This window comes from Natrix helvetica (genome assembly GCF_964273705.1).
Source record: "Natrix helvetica genome assembly, chromosome: 7".
Classification (NCBI taxonomy): domain Eukaryota; kingdom Metazoa; phylum Chordata; class Lepidosauria; order Squamata; family Natricidae; genus Natrix; species Natrix helvetica.
The window spans coordinates 381,082-396,360 of NC_138558.1; the positions used below are offsets into that span (position 1 = coordinate 381,082).

General features: G+C 43.9%; 1 protein-coding gene across 1 annotated transcript; it reads left to right on the forward strand.

Moving 5' to 3' along the window:
- Positions 1–345: 345 nt before the first annotated feature.
- On the forward strand, positions 346–7,820 carry LOC309395336 (retinol dehydrogenase 12-like). Its single transcript, XM_081959483.1, has 6 exons — positions 346–1,689; positions 3,261–3,500; positions 3,699–3,788; positions 4,970–5,161; positions 5,851–5,957; positions 6,254–7,820. Exons 1-6 carry the CDS (start codon positions 1,359–1,361, stop codon positions 6,479–6,481), a joined length of 1,188 nt encoding a protein of 395 aa, XP_081815609.1. The 5' UTR covers positions 346–1,358; the 3' UTR covers positions 6,482–7,820.
- Positions 7,821–15,279: the final 7,459 nt, after the last annotated feature.

Here is a 15,279-nt window from a genome sequence, read left to right on the forward strand (position 1 = left end):
AAGTGGGCTTCTTCCTCCAGAGCAGGGCTGCCATGCCGCATCAGGGCCGTGTTTGACCTCGGAGGGCCGGGGACAGGGTGTGTGGCCACGGAGGAGGTGAATAAAAGTCTTTTATTCAGATGGTGGCGAAGCTGTAACAACATGAAATCTTAAGGAAAAGATTTCCAGCAGCTTCTGAGGGATTGAGGCGAAGGCAGCAGCCAATCAAGGAGGAGGTTGCTTCCTTTGTCTCATCAGGCTGAACTGCAAGCTCCTTGTTGATTGGCTGCCACGTCCCAATCCCCGAAATTGCTCATTCGAACTGGGCCGGGCAGGCTCGGCCCAAAGGAAGCCTGCAGGCCCTCATGGCGGAGAAGCCGAAGCCTTCAGAGGCGGGAAGCCGTTTTCCTCACCTCTCACCTTCTTACGGCTTTACGAGCTTCCAATTAAAACACTTCGGCTTCTCTGCCACATGGCTCAGCCTCTTGTGCAGCTCTTCCAAAAGTCCATATGGTAAAGCCATGGCGAATGAGGTGGGGAAGCGCCGTTTTGGCCAGCAACAGGCCGGGGGAGGCCTCTGGAAGCCCCCGCGGCCCGTTTTGGCTGGAAGGGTGTTACAGAAGGCTGCTCAGGCCAAAGACAGGCTGCGGGGCCCCTGCTAGCAGAGGCACCACAGGCCGACCCTTTGCTATTTCCCGGAGGGCCGGGGGGGGGCTTGAGTTCAACCCCCCTAATGTAGATTGATCTCCTCCTCCTGAAAGGAATAATTCCTCCCTTTCCCAATCCAGCAGCTGAATGGTGACTTCCTTCAAGGGCCGTCAGTGCCTCAGGCGGCTTCCTGAAAAGTTTTTGTCTTATTTGCTTTTGGTGTTGTTTCTCATTTGCAGTCTTCTTTTATAGGGCTTATAAAATTCGAAAATCAGAAAAATTAACAAAAATAAACATGTGTGCCCTCCTCGCCATATTGATTCCTCCTGTAAAGTGGACCACGGTTTTCACCAGGAGCTGCTTTTTAAAAGTCTGAAATTGACTCAGCTTTTTTCTTTTCACACTGAATAAATGCATTTGATATAGCAGGAGGGATGTTATAGGACCCCATGACATAACCTGGGGCGGGGGGGGGGGGGATGTGACACAGGATGGAGGTCACCCAGTCCTGATTTGACGCAAGTCTCTCTGGGACACTCTGTGCCAGCCTGGGCTTCTGTGCCCTCACTCGCCTTTCTCCAAGGAGCTGGTCTCCCCCTCCGCCTGGCAAAACGGAGAAATGCTGCCTTTACTATGCAAGGCACCTTACTTCCTTGGGAGGCCTCCTCCCCCTCAGCTGACCCCTACTGCCCCGTCCGTCCCTCCCTTTGGCCTTCCCAAAGTTCTGCTGCATGGCTTCTGTCCAAGAAATGGGCAGACCGTTTGTTGAAAGTGGACTCTGCCCAGATAAGACCGGCTGCCCCTTTGGGAGCCTTTCTCTTTCCGAGCTCAATAGGCCTTTCTTTAGATCGGATGTCTGGGCCGCCACTCATCTTTCAGAACTGCTCCTGGAAAGACTGCCTGTGATGGAGGGGGCCGCTCTCTTCTCCCACCCGCTCTGGTTCATCTGCTCCTTGGCCCTCCTGGTGCTGCTGTGGACACGAAGAAGAAACAGCTGGAGTCCGGATGCTTGTCCTGTAGACCTGAGTGGCAAGACGGCCATTGTCACTGGAGCCAGCAGTGGTGAGTCTGGCCTCTTAGCCACGTCAGCTCAAATCTTAGCAGATGCATTCCAAAATCCTGGTTAGTTTGGGTTTCTGGCCTTTTGGTTGGTAATGCAGTGTGCAGCATGAAGCCTCCAAATCTGGTTAGTATTCCTAAAGAAACCCAGAAAAGGAATAGACTGGTTTGATGTTTCTGGACTTGTTGCCTGCAGGCGGCTGCCGGGTCTGCAAGGAAGGAGGTTCGTTGGCCTCCTGTCAGAACCACTATCCAAAAGAAGAAGGCCAGCAGCCCCAAATATTCCTGGGGGCAACAGTCTTAATGTTGGTGTGGGAGTGCCGTTTAAGAGGCCGGCCTGTTCAGTCGGCCAGGCTGCTAAAGAATGGCTGCTGCCGACGTGCTTCCCCCTCTCCAATTGTTCCATGTTTGTCTGAGGGCAGGAGGGGACCCTCATCTAGTGGGATGGTAGAGGAAAGGCCAGCCATCTCTTTCAAACTAGACAGGGGGAGGGAGGGGCCGGGCCTTGTCTTCTTGCTGCCCGCTAAAGGGCAAAGGGCACCCGGGGGGGAGAAGCCTGGGGCAGGAAAGTCACCTTTTCCTCCCTCGGGGAATGGCCCCTTCCTTTCAGACCACTGCCCCCCTTAGGGGTGGTGTGCCAGGACTTGCAGCCCAAGGACAAATAAAGGGGATTGGAACAAGGCTCATTTCGTGATCCCACAACTACAATTAACTATATAGGCATTATTGCTCTCTGATATTTAATAAGGCTCCCGTTTCAAGGCATTGTTATAATTTGATTATAAGTTATGGAGGACTGCAGGCTTTGGGGAGGGGGGAGCCAGCCTGTTTCTCTCCCTCAGGGGAGGGTTTTCCTATGGCAGAAGGCCACCCACTGATACCAGTCCCGCCCCTGGTCATCAGCCATTGGCCCGTTATGAGCAGCTGATGGTCTTTCTCTCTCTTGGAGGAAGATGGGAAGTCCACCCGGCCATCTCTGCTTGGCCACGAGGAGATAAGGGCAGCCAAGGTGGCAGCCCCTGCCTGCTGAAGAGCAGGGAGCCCTGGGGAGAGCAGGCTTGACTAATGCAGGCTTCTCCTGGAGGGCATTCAACTGAGCACCCTGGACGCCCCCTCTCCCCCTTTAGGGCTCAGACCCAGGGGTCCCCAGGACCCGCAATCCCCTTTCAACTCCCCTCCCATCACGAGAGGCCTTTTCCCTTCACAGGATTAGGCTTCCGTGTTTCCTGCCCCCCCCCCTTTGGCCACGGTGAGGGGTGGCCCTGCCGCAGCTGTCACCTGCAAATGTACCTCCATCTGATTGCATAGGGGTGGCAAGGGAGCACTGCTGTTAGACGGCACCCAAGCCATTTGTGCAATCTGCTTTGGACCAGCTCAGTGTGCAAGGGCAGTGGCGGTGACAAAGTTGACATTGCAGTTCTCCAAGTTCACAAGACGCAGCTCAGCCTCCTCACACTGCAATAGTCCAGCGGCCTTTCTGGCCACCTCGGGATCAATAGCCTATGGGTGGGTGGGGGTGGGCAGGTGCCACCCTGGGGTCCTGGGCAGCTGCTCTTGATGCCCATCCTTTGCAGGAATTGGCAAGGCCGTCGCTCTTGGCCTGGCACGCAAGAACGCCCGCACAATCCTGGCCTGCCGCTGCAGGGAGAAAGGCCAGGCTGCAGTGGAGGAGATCCGTAGAGCCACGGGGAACCCCCAGGTGCAGCTCCGTCTGCTGGATGTCAGTTCCATGGCCTCCGTCCATGACTTTGCCAGGAGATTTCTGGAGGAAGGCAGCCAGCTGCACATCCTGGTGAACAATGCGGGCGTCACAGGTAATGGGCACTGGGCAGCTATGCCCTCTGCTTGCCTGGGTCAGAGTGAGCAGGCAAGAGACCCAGAAGCTGCAGTTCCATGCCAAGGGCCCAAGGCTGAGAAAGAGGCAGACCCTTCCCCAAGACAGGTGGAGGCCAGAGACCCAATCCCGAAGTCTGCCTCCTCTTAAGCTGCCCTCCATCCTCTCTCCTGTCTAGGCCTGCCATTTGCCGTCACAACTGAGGGCCTAGAGCTCACGTTTGCCACCAACGTCTCGGGTGCCTTCCTCCTCACCAACCTGCTGCTTGGTAAGGACCAGCTTCTCCTGCATGCAACCTGAAGGTCATGGATTCCGCGGCTTCCCCCATCGCCTGAAACCCTTTAAATCCACCAGCTCCTCTCTCAGTGCCGGGGGTATTGAGGGGCTAGGCCCTTCTAAAGAGGGGGTTTCACATACGGGCAGGTACAGTGGACACTCCTTGAACCATCAATAACTTCCTTTATATTCCCTATGACCGTCGCAAGGTTGCCTTCCACCTTTTCCTCATTGGCTTTAGTATTTAGGCCATCACAATCTATCCGAGGCGCCTAAAATGAATACATTTCCCCCTGCCCCTTATTTACAATGTATCTCTAATAACTATTCGTTTCTGGGATTTGTCCAGTTGCCGGCAAATTCCAGCTAAAACCAGTTTTGAGCATACCAAGGGGCCTCTCCCCCTCTGTCCAAATGCAGCTCTAAGCTCAAGCAACATTTAGGAGATTAGATAAATGCCCCGTGTTTTCTTTGCAAGGATTAGTATGTCCTGCTACAATTTCTATAAAAACAATGAACTCCTTTCTCCTTTCCCATCACATCTTTAAAGACCTCCAGAGCAGAGACCAGGCTTCTCCCAACCTTCTACCCCTCCAGGGGCACCTCAGACTGGCTCTTCCCTCAGGCCTTGGGACAGGGGGTTGGGGGGTCCCCTAGAGAAGAGAGGCTGGGGCACCAGTTTCTTCCGTTACTGGCTTTATTGTTGCTTTTACTGTTCTGTACTGTTCTATTGATTGTAAGTTGCACAGGTTGTTTTGAAGATAAGCAGCTACAGAATATAAATGTTTTAAATAGACAAGCAAAGAAATAACTAAATAAAAGGTGGGATCTCAAAGGAGACCTGACCTTTAGCCATTATTTAGGACCGCAGTATAATTGCAACCGCCCACCATCTGAAACATGGGTACCAAGAGGAGGGAGCCAGGGATGAGGAGAAACTGAAGCTTTGCTGGCCTTTGGTGTCAAGAAATAGAGAGAGAGAGAGAGGGAGGGAGGGAGGGAGGGAGGGAGGGAGAGAGAGAGAGAGAAAGAGAGAGAGAGAGAGAGAGAGAGAGAGAGAGATAGAGATAGATAGAAGCTGGTGGGAAGGGGAGGCCGGGAGTGGGCTCCCCGCAGCTGTTGGGAGCTGTCCCAGGGGACTTTGGCTCCCCTCACTGTTCCTCCTCTGTGCAGATACCATGGTGGCCTCTGCTCCTGCTCGTATCGTGAACGTCTCTTCCTTCCGGCACTTCTGTGTCAGGAAGGTGGACCTGAAGTGGCTGACGGGGGAGGAGCAGCCCAAGAATGCCAGCCAGGCCTATGACTGCACCAAGCTCATGAACGTCCTCTTCACCACGGAGCTGGCTTGGAGACTGCAGGGCACCGGTAAGCACATGGCCGCCTGTGGGGTCCTCATTGCTACGCAAAATCACAGAAATGGAAGGAGAAGTTGCAAACAGAGGAAAGTTGGAGCAGAAATTACAGCTATGGTCCATTTAGATTCAGCCTATTCCCACTGCTTCCCCAGACCTTAAGTTCTTCTGGCTCTTCTCCAGGCCCCCTCCTGCCCACCCAGCCTGCCTGTTCCAGAGCTTCTCCTTCTTTCTAGTCATTTGCTCTTCCTTCTTAGATTGGCCATTCTCTCCGCATTCTTGATTGTCCGGCCCCGTTCATTCCTCCGGCCATTTCTGACCTTCTGATCTTGGAAGCCCATTTGCACAAACTTCAGCTGACTTTTATGCTTCTGCCCAGCATTGGCTTCCATAGAAGGAGGCAGGTGGTGCTCTCATTCACAGTCCCTTCCACACGGGCACGCAGGGGAGTTGCTGAGGCTCACTTGCTGCTGTGCTCTGGTGGTCTCTGTTAGCGGTGAGAAGCCCTTCTCAGAGTCTGCATGCCAGGGGCTCCCAGGGAGGGGCTGGGGCCAGTGCCACAGATGCTCCCAGCAGAGGCCCTGCCCTGTGGCTCTTTCCCCTCTTCTGGACTGGATGGAAGGGGGCTGCTCCCCCATCCTGGCGGCTCCCAGACCAGCCTCCTCTTGCCGGGATTAATTCAGCAGGGCGTCTCCTCTGCAGGTGTGTCGGCCAATGTGCTTAGCCCAGGAATTGTCCGGACGGAGATCCTGCGCCATTATGGCCGGGCCAGCCGCCTGCTCTACTGGCTCTGCAGCCCCTTCATGATGGTGAGTGAGGCTCTGAAGCAGCAGCTCCAGCAGCAGAACTTGCTGAGAAGAATGGGCAGCGGGGTGGGGGGGAAGGGACTGGGAGAGGTTAGGGGAATTTCGGGGGTGGGGGAGGGAATCACAGCTCCTTGCAGCAAAGCCCAGAGCTCCCATTGAGCAGAGCTGTCCAGAGGCCCTACTCAATGGGGCCTCGGAGGACCAGACTCTTGCTCTCAGGAGGCTTTTGGCGGCTGGGCCTCTCTCTCACCTCCCCCTCCGAAGCTTGCTCTGAGGGGCTTTCCCTGCTCTCTCCCCAGAACCCCCAAAAGGGAGCCACCAGCACTCTCTACTGCGCACTCGCCCCAGAAGTGGAGGGGATTTCAGGCAAGTATTTTGACAGCAACTGCACACTGGTGCTGCCTCAAACCCTCACGCACGAGCCAGGCCTTGGCCAGAGACTGTGGGATGCGCTGGAGAAGGCCACAGGCCTCAAGTCGGACGGAAGCCAGCAGGCAGTCTCGGGCCCTCTGCAAAGGGAAGGTTAGAGGGCTTCTCCCTCTTTTCTGGCCAGCGGAGTCGAAAAGCTGCCCTTCAGCAACATGGATCTTCTGACTCCCCTTCCAAGAACTCTTCCCTGCAAAGCTTCCAAGCCCTTTAACTGAGCCACGGCCAGAAAAGCTAAATTCACCTTGGATTTTTTCTTTCTCCAGCCCTCTGTTGGAGTTGGTGGGGCCGGGGTCTGCTTTGAATCTCCTTTTCCCAGACTGTTTGCATGACGGATTGAGTTTCTTCATTTTTGATGGATTTTGTCTGGAGTCCAGGCTCCTCTTGGCTCTTCTCCCCAGCGATGCCTTTGCAACCTGTCGAGCTTTTCCTGCTAGTCCTTTTTCTCTGCTGCCCTAGTTCTGCTGTGGGCTTTTGGCCTTTAAACCATGAATGTTCCCATTACAACGGAGAGTGAATTGTGCATCTTCCTACTGAAATAGAATAACCAAGTTCGTTTTGCAATCTAATCTGTAGTGAGAGTCTATGAGCTGCATGGAAAATTATTATCTGGATAAAGATAATATCTATGGATAAAGAAGTGGAACTGATCAAGCAGATAAAAGAGACTGGCCCAAAACAGGCTAAAAGAATATATAATGTACTGTTAGAAAGAGACTCAGAAAGTGAATTGGTTAAGGATTGTATGATTAAATGGGCTCAGAATTTTGATGAACCGGTTATGTTGGATACGTGGGAAAAAATATGGGTTCAGAATGTTAAATTTACAGTCACAGAATTTAAGGGAGAACTTTTATAAAATGTTTTACAGATGGTATTTAGATCCTAAAAAACTATCATGCATGTACCCAAATGTTCAACCAAAATGTTGGAGATGCGGATGCCTAGATGCTACCTTTTTTCACGTATGGTGGACTTGCAACAAGGTTAAAGCTTTTTGGATAAAAATATGGTGGGTTATGCAAAATGTATTTAAGAAAACAATACAATTTACTCCGCAAATGTTTTTACTGGGTATAACTAAGGATTTTACTAAAGGGGAAACAAAATTGGTTTTGTATATGGTTACAGCAGCTAGGTTGTTGATTGCGCAACACTGGAAAAAAGATTTTTTACCAACAATCGATCAATGGATTCAGAAAGTGGCGGGGTTTGCCGAAATGGCAAAAATTTCAGCTTTCTTAAAAGCTCAGAATCAGGAGAATTATACACAGGAATGGGTAAAATGGATTGATTACATACAGAATAAATATCAGACTAGGAAGTACTATGTAGTCTTTAGGTAAGAATGTTTAGATTGACAGATGATCAGAGTAAATAATACATGGGATGCTTGGAATTGTTAGAGAGGTGTATAGCGGAAGTCAGGGGAGTGGGTTTGATTGGGAGGTGGGGGAGGGTTAGGGTGGAGGGTGGGGAAATATATATGCATAATTAATCTAGAAGATGGGATTAATGAGATATTGCTACTTTAAGAGAAACCTATATTATGATTTATATATGTTTAATTAATTTAGAAGATGGGGTTAATGGGTTATTGTTACTTTAAGAGAAACTTATATTATGATTGTTGGCGGTGAGGGGGTACAATATTTGAATGAGAAATCTATTTTAAGATGGGGGGAGGGGAGGGGGTACAGTATTTGTATATGATTTACATTATATGGCGGGGGGGTAAAAAGGGGGAAATTTGTTTGTATAAAACTTTTTCAATAAAAAAAAAAGAAAATTATTATCTGGCGGAGATCATTTTTATTTCTCGTGAGCCTGGTTTGAACCAGTCATCTGGGTGACTGGATGCCCTCAACATGCCCTACGAATAGTCCCACCTGCTTGGGGATGGGAGAAGCTCAGCATTGCAGGGACCAGGCCGAGGGCCACTCTGTATCTGCAGAGCCTCTGGGGGGGGGGGGTGTCACTCATCCAGGGGTCACTCGCTCTCCAAGCCAGCCCAAAGTCCTTTCAATGGTGGCCTCCCATTTGCCCCACTGCAGTGGGTGAAGCACCAAGAGGATGAGAGACCCAACGTTGGGACACATGGACTTTGTGATACCCAAAGCAGAGTAGAGGCTCTTGATGGATGCAGCTCTGTGTCCCTCACGGCTCTAATCTCCCTTTTTAAAGGTTGCTGTAACAAAGCAAAGTGGAAAACAGAAGATGACACTGCAGCAACCCTGGACTTCCCTTGGAACCCCCCCCCCCTCTCCAAGGGGCAGTATATCCCCAGGGCCTGGAAGCTCCGTGGGAAGCTCGGCGGTGTGTGTGTGTGTTTTGGGATGCAGCTTGCTCCCTGCAAGATGCCCCATTCACGGGAATCCTTTTGCAACAGCTTGAGACCCGACCCCAAAGAAGCCGCACGGACGTCACCCAGTCAGAAACATGGCTGTCTTGATTGGCCCCAGGAAGGGAGGTTGCTAAAACCAGCTAGCTTTTCCTCAATGGAGCACAAGCTTCCCCTCTTCCACCTGAATACTGTTAACGGACATGAAGGTCTCAGGCTGGCCAGGGAAATCTGGGAGTTGAAGTCCACCCTAAGTCCACTGGCATAGAAGCTCATTTCCTTTGAATAAATCTTCTCCAGACCAGGGAGAGCATTTCAAAAGACGGGGAGAGAAATGGGGTGGCTGTTAGGCAGGGCTTGACATCGCGACGACACGGCATGCAATCTTGGGGCTCCAGGATTGCTGCTGATATCTCTGTTGCTGGATGGTCCTTTTAGAATATAAACCGTTCTGAAGGAACGGTGATAGAGAAGAGCATGTCCTGCTGATCACAGGGACATCGCAAAGTCCCTGATCGATCCAGGAGAAAGCTCTTTTTGCCGGCTACAAGAGAAACAGTCAAAATGGCTGCAGAACATTGGGACAGTCCCTGAAACAAGCAGAACAGGAGAGACAGTGTGTCGAAATGGTGAGAAAAATCCTTATTATTTGAGAAGAGAAAACCCAAAAGACTTAGAGTTAAAATAAAATTGAAGACAGAAAGAAGTAAGCAGCGAATTAACCCTGGTTTAAAACTATTGTGTTATCTTTTTAACTTTAATTTTATTTGTTTTCTATGGATGGACTTTTTATAAATGCCTCTTACTTTTAAATTGGACTGGTCATTTTTTTTCCTTCTTCCTCTATACTTTTTCAATTTTTTGTATTTGTGGATTAAAAGTGTCTTTCCTCGCAAGGCTTGACTGGATTGTAATCTTTAAACATTTTTTTTTCTTCTCTTCCGGAGTTCAGAGCTTAGAAAGAGAGGCAAAAACAGAGTGAAAGGATGTAACACTGCCATCTAGAGCCTATAGGCTTGGCAACATCTGGTAATACAAAGCTATTGGCTTTGTTTACTGAAAGGGTCAGTGGAAAATGTCTTGTTTTTACAGGTGTTTCTTTGAAGGAAAGAGAAAGCTTTGACCTGAAAAACTTTATTGAACTTGTTTGAAACCTAGCAAAAGCCTTGGATGTTTTAGTGGCAGTGTTTATAACCTGGAAAAATGTCCCAATATGAAGAAGAAAAGGGATTAACATTGCAAAGAATTATGCTAGAAATTCAAAAAGTCTTAATAATCACAGAGAGAATTGAAAAGAGACTTGAAATTATAGATCAAAATACAGAAAGTACAGAGTGAAGTGTTGAAAATACTTATAAAACAATGATGAAATTTGAGGACAGAGTTCAAAAAAACCACAGAGACATATGAAAGTGATAAGAAAATTGTTGACATTGACAGCAAATTGAGAGTGGAGGGAAATGATAAGTGTGAAATACGGAAAGGAGAGATCAATGAACTGGAACTCTATCTCGGATGTCAAAATATAGATGAAGAAAGGGGAGAAAATTTGGCAGAAACAATGGGAGTAATTTCAGCAGAAGCACCAGCAATAACAAAAGTCAAACTGATGAAAGGAACAGATAGAGGATTTTGAATCTTTATAAGTTATGCAATGAATAACAAGTTGTCAAGAGAAGTCCACATAAGACTTACCAAGAAAACACTTGGAATACAGATTCTACAAACAGCAAGAGATATTGGACTGCACTATTTCTGGAAGGATAATGAAATGAAATGTCACCATAAAATTTAGTTAAATGTAGTTAAATTTTGAGTACTATGTATAAGACAAAGTAATAATACGGTAGCTATAGTCAAATAAATGATTAATAATGATAATCATTATAAATCATATATTGTTTACTCTTATAATTTCTTCCTTTTAAACATGTATTATAAAGATTGTATTCATATGTATGCTAGCTATCTGTTACATCATTGTAAATCTATTTAATAATAACATATCTTTATGGTATCATCTATCTTATTCTGGTATTTCTTGCAGTATATTAAAAAAAAAGGTTCACCAACATTTTATATTTGTGTATCATTACTTTCAGTTATATGTAAAATCATTAAATATCTATCCAATATATATAAATACATCTTTATCATTGCGTCTCATATATTCAACTACAATTATTGTTTCTTCATTTTAAACAAAATATTCTAAATATTCCATTCATATATATACCAATATTCCACTACATTATTATAAATCTATACAGTCTATAGTAATATCTTTATAGTATCTCCTATCATATTTTATAATTATAATTCAAAATTATGGTAATTGTATCCATTGATAAAACAATTCCCAAATCTTATAAAATTGTTCATCTTCTAGTTCTCTAATTTCAAATGTCAATTTACTCATTTCAGCACATTCCATTGTTTTTCGAATAACTTCCTCCTGCGTTGGTATTTTCTCATTTTTCCAATTTTTTGCAAATACAATCCTGGCTGCCATTAAAATATTTATGATCAAATATTTCAAGTCTTTATTGTATCTATCTGGTATAATGCCCAATAAAAGGTTTAAAGGTTTAAAGTCTATGCGTTTCTGTGTCATTTTCTCCAACCATGTGTAGATTTTAGTTCAATACCTTTTAGCTTCTGTGCAAGTCCACCACATGTGGTAGTATGATCCCGGTGTCTGATGACATTTCCAACACTTTTCCGATTTATTCTTGGACATTCTTGCTATTCTTGTTGGGGATAGATGCCACCTGTAAAGCATCTTATACAAATTTTCCTTATAAGCTGTTGACATTGTCATTTTCTAATTTTGAGAACACAATTTCTCCCATTTCTCTAGTTCAATCCCATGTCCAAATTTCCCCCCCAAGCTATCATAGGTTCTTTAACTTGTTCTTCTTTTAGCTTAACCTCTAGTAAATGTCCATATAGTTTTTAAATTACTTTTTCATCAGTACCTGTCAAAATTTTATCTAACTTAGTCTTTTTATCATAAAAACTTTCCATTTTGCAGGCTTTGTCATATCTAGATTGTATTTGTACATATGACAATCAATTCATTTCAATTCCTTCCTGTTTCAGCTCTGGCATAGATTTGAGTTTACCCTTTGCATTCAATATCTCACCATATCTAACTGTTTGTTCCTTTTTGTATATTATTGGATATGAAAAAGCTTCAATAGTTGATAGCCAGACTGGTATTTTTAAGTAATATTGCTTTTTAATCTCCCAATTCAATAACAAAGCCTCCCTTATGTAGTGTCTTCTAAAATACCCCTGTGTTTTGGTTCCTTTATACCATAAAAAAGCATGCCATCCCAACAATAGGTCATGTCCTTCTAAGGTCAATAGTCTGGAATTCCTTAGTGTTGTCCACTCCTTAACCCACATCAAACTCGTTGCCTAGTGATATAATTCCCAATTGGGTAGGCCCATGCCTCCTCTTATTCTAGCATTTTGTAGCGACTTTAATTTTATTCTTGCTTTTCCCCCATGCCAAATGAACTTCAATACTATTTTATTTAATTCGTCAAAGTAATTTTTCCCTAGTCTAATTGGAATTGTCTGGAACAGATATAAAATTCTAAGTAAAATGTTCATTTTGATTGTAAAAATTCTCCCTGTCATTGATAATTGTAGATTTTCTCATTTCGTTAAATCAGACGCGATCTGTTGCTTACGTTTATGATAGTTGTTCTCTTTAAGCGTGCTACGTCTTGGAGTTAAATATATCCCGATATTTAACCTTGTTTGTAACTTGGATCTCCAATGCTTCTGCCAATTCTTCCCTTTGTCTCGATGATACATTCTTTGTCAAAATTTTCATTTTATCTTTATTTATTTTCAAGCCAGCTATTTTCCCATATTCCTCTCAATCAATTAGGTGCCGTTTCAAATGGATCCTCGAGAATGAAAACCAAATCATCTGCAAATGCTTGTAGTTTATATTCTTCTTTTTTGATTTTCATACCTTTTATTTCTTTTTCTTCTCTGATCTTTCTATTTAATACTTCTAATGTTAAGACAAAAAATAGAGGTGATAATGGACAGCCTTGTCTCGTACCTTTCTTTATTTCAATGGAATCCATCAATTCTCCTTTTATCATTATCTTTGCTGTTTATTTATGATATATGGTTTGAATGACTTGTGTGAATTTCTTGCTGAAATTCATCTGTTCCAATTGTAAAAACATAAATCGCCAATTCACATTATCAAATGCTTTGTGGGCATCTGAGAAGATCAAAGCCATTTGTTTTTCAGGGTGTGCCTTCATAATACTCCAATGTATTCAGAATTATTCTCATATTATCTTTAATTTGTCTTTTTGGTAGAAACTCATTTTGGTTGGGATGAATAAAACCATTTAAATATTTTTAAGTCTTTCTGCTAGTATCGAAGCAAATAATTTATAATCTGAATTCAGCAAGGAGATGGGTCTATAGTTCTCAATTTGTGATAGATCAGCCTCCTCTTTGGGTAGGAGAGTAATATATGCCTCTGACCATGATTTGGGTATCCTACTCTCTGATATCACCTCATTCTATAACTTCCAGTAGAGGAAGGGACAACAAATCTTGAAAAGTCTTATAGAATTCTGTAGGCAGCCCATCCGGCCCTGGAGCCTTACTATTATTTTGTTTTTTGAGTGCTTCGGTTAATTCCATCATAGTTATTCTACTTTCTAATATTGTCTTTAGATATCTGAGGAAGGTTGGTTTCTTGTAGGTATTGTTTAGCTCCTCCCTCTTCTAGGTTCTCTTTGTTCATACAGCTTACCATAGTAATCTTGTATAATTTTCTTCTTCTCAGCAATTCCATAACAAATTTGTCCTTGATTATCTTTTAGTTGCAATATTTCTGTGATTCTCTCTCTTTTTTCAATTTGTATGCCAACCAACTGCCTGGTTTATTGGCATTTTCAAAATAATTCTGTTTAGCACCTCTAATTTTTTGTGCTAATTCCTCCTTTTCCAATAGATCCATTTTGTGCTTATTTATATCAATTTTTATTTTAATATCCTTTTTTGTGGAGACTTCTATAACTCTTTTTCAGGGGCCTTGTAATCATTCTCTAGGCCTTTAAGAAGTTGTCTTTTCTTTATGTTTCTCTTTCTTGTATAGTCTATTATCAAACCTCTAGTATAAGCCTTCATTGTTTCCCAGAGGTTCTACATCGATGTATCTTCCTTTCTATTTTCTTTAAAGAAAAAAGCCAGTTCTTTTTCCATTTTCTGAACAAAGTTCTTCTCTTTTAATATTGTATTATTTAATGTCCATCTGGATCTCTTTCTTTGTCCTTTCCATTTAATTATGGTTGGATTGTGATCTGCCTAAGTACTTGTTTCAATTTCAAGTTCCTGCATATTACAACTCAATTCCATTTTAGCCCACATCATGTCAATTCTGGAATATGATAAGTGTCTGTTTGAATAGAAAGTATTGTTTTTTGTAGGATTTCTTTCTCTCCAAACATCTTTAAAATTTATTTCATCTGTCATTTTAAAAAAGGCTTTACGTAGTGGTTTTCTATTTATCTTTGTAACTTTTTCTGTTATGTAGTCCAAATTTTGATCTACAATTCCATTAAAATCTCCCATCATGCAAATATCAGCATAGTCCAATTCAATTATTTTCCTATGTACTTTTCTATAAAATTCATCTTGTTTATCGTTAGGGTCATATATTGCAATTAAAAGTATTTTCTTCGAGTTGTCACATAATTTCTACCATCAAGTTTTTTCCCTCATCATCTGTGTAAACTTGTTTTGCTGGAATTGTATCTTTAACATAAAAGATCACTCCTCTTTTCTTACAGCTTGCCAATGCTGTGAATATTTTCCCCAATTTTGGTTGCACCAATAAATGTTCATGCTGTTTTTGAATATGTACTTCTTGTAAACAGATTATATTCAATTTGAATTTTCCTAATTTATTAAATATTCTTATTTAATTGCTGAATTAAGTCCATTTATGTTAATTGAGATCATTTTTTTTCTTTTCCATATCTATATTTTATAATTAGGATTTATAGCTCTAGTTAATCTCAGTTCTTGTTGTTCTCTAATGTCGACACCACCTATAGCTCCCTTCTCTGTTTGGATCCTACCTACAGCACCTTCAAGTTTCTCCATCTCAACTGTACATGCCTCTTTTTTATATATTAAATATTTTATTGGTTTTTTAAAACATTTGTGGGGAAAGGGTACAAAGGTACATAGAAAATTTTGGCAGCTCCGTGCTAGTGGTAGAAATCCCTCCAAATCTCACAATTTTTTCAATTTGAAAACAATGTATAAAAGGTAAGCATAAACAGAATTCTTACATTGTATCAATCATGTGTTCAATCATCTTGTTCTTTGTCACTTTCTAGTATATCAACAATTACAATAATATTTCAAATACATTTATTTTTGTGATCTGAGCCTTTTCGATATTGCTCCCTCCTCCCTGTCTCCAGATGGAGTCATGCCCCCCCTCTCCCATATCCTGTACATTGCTGCATTTTTCACCCCCCCCCCCTTATTTTCATCCTCTAG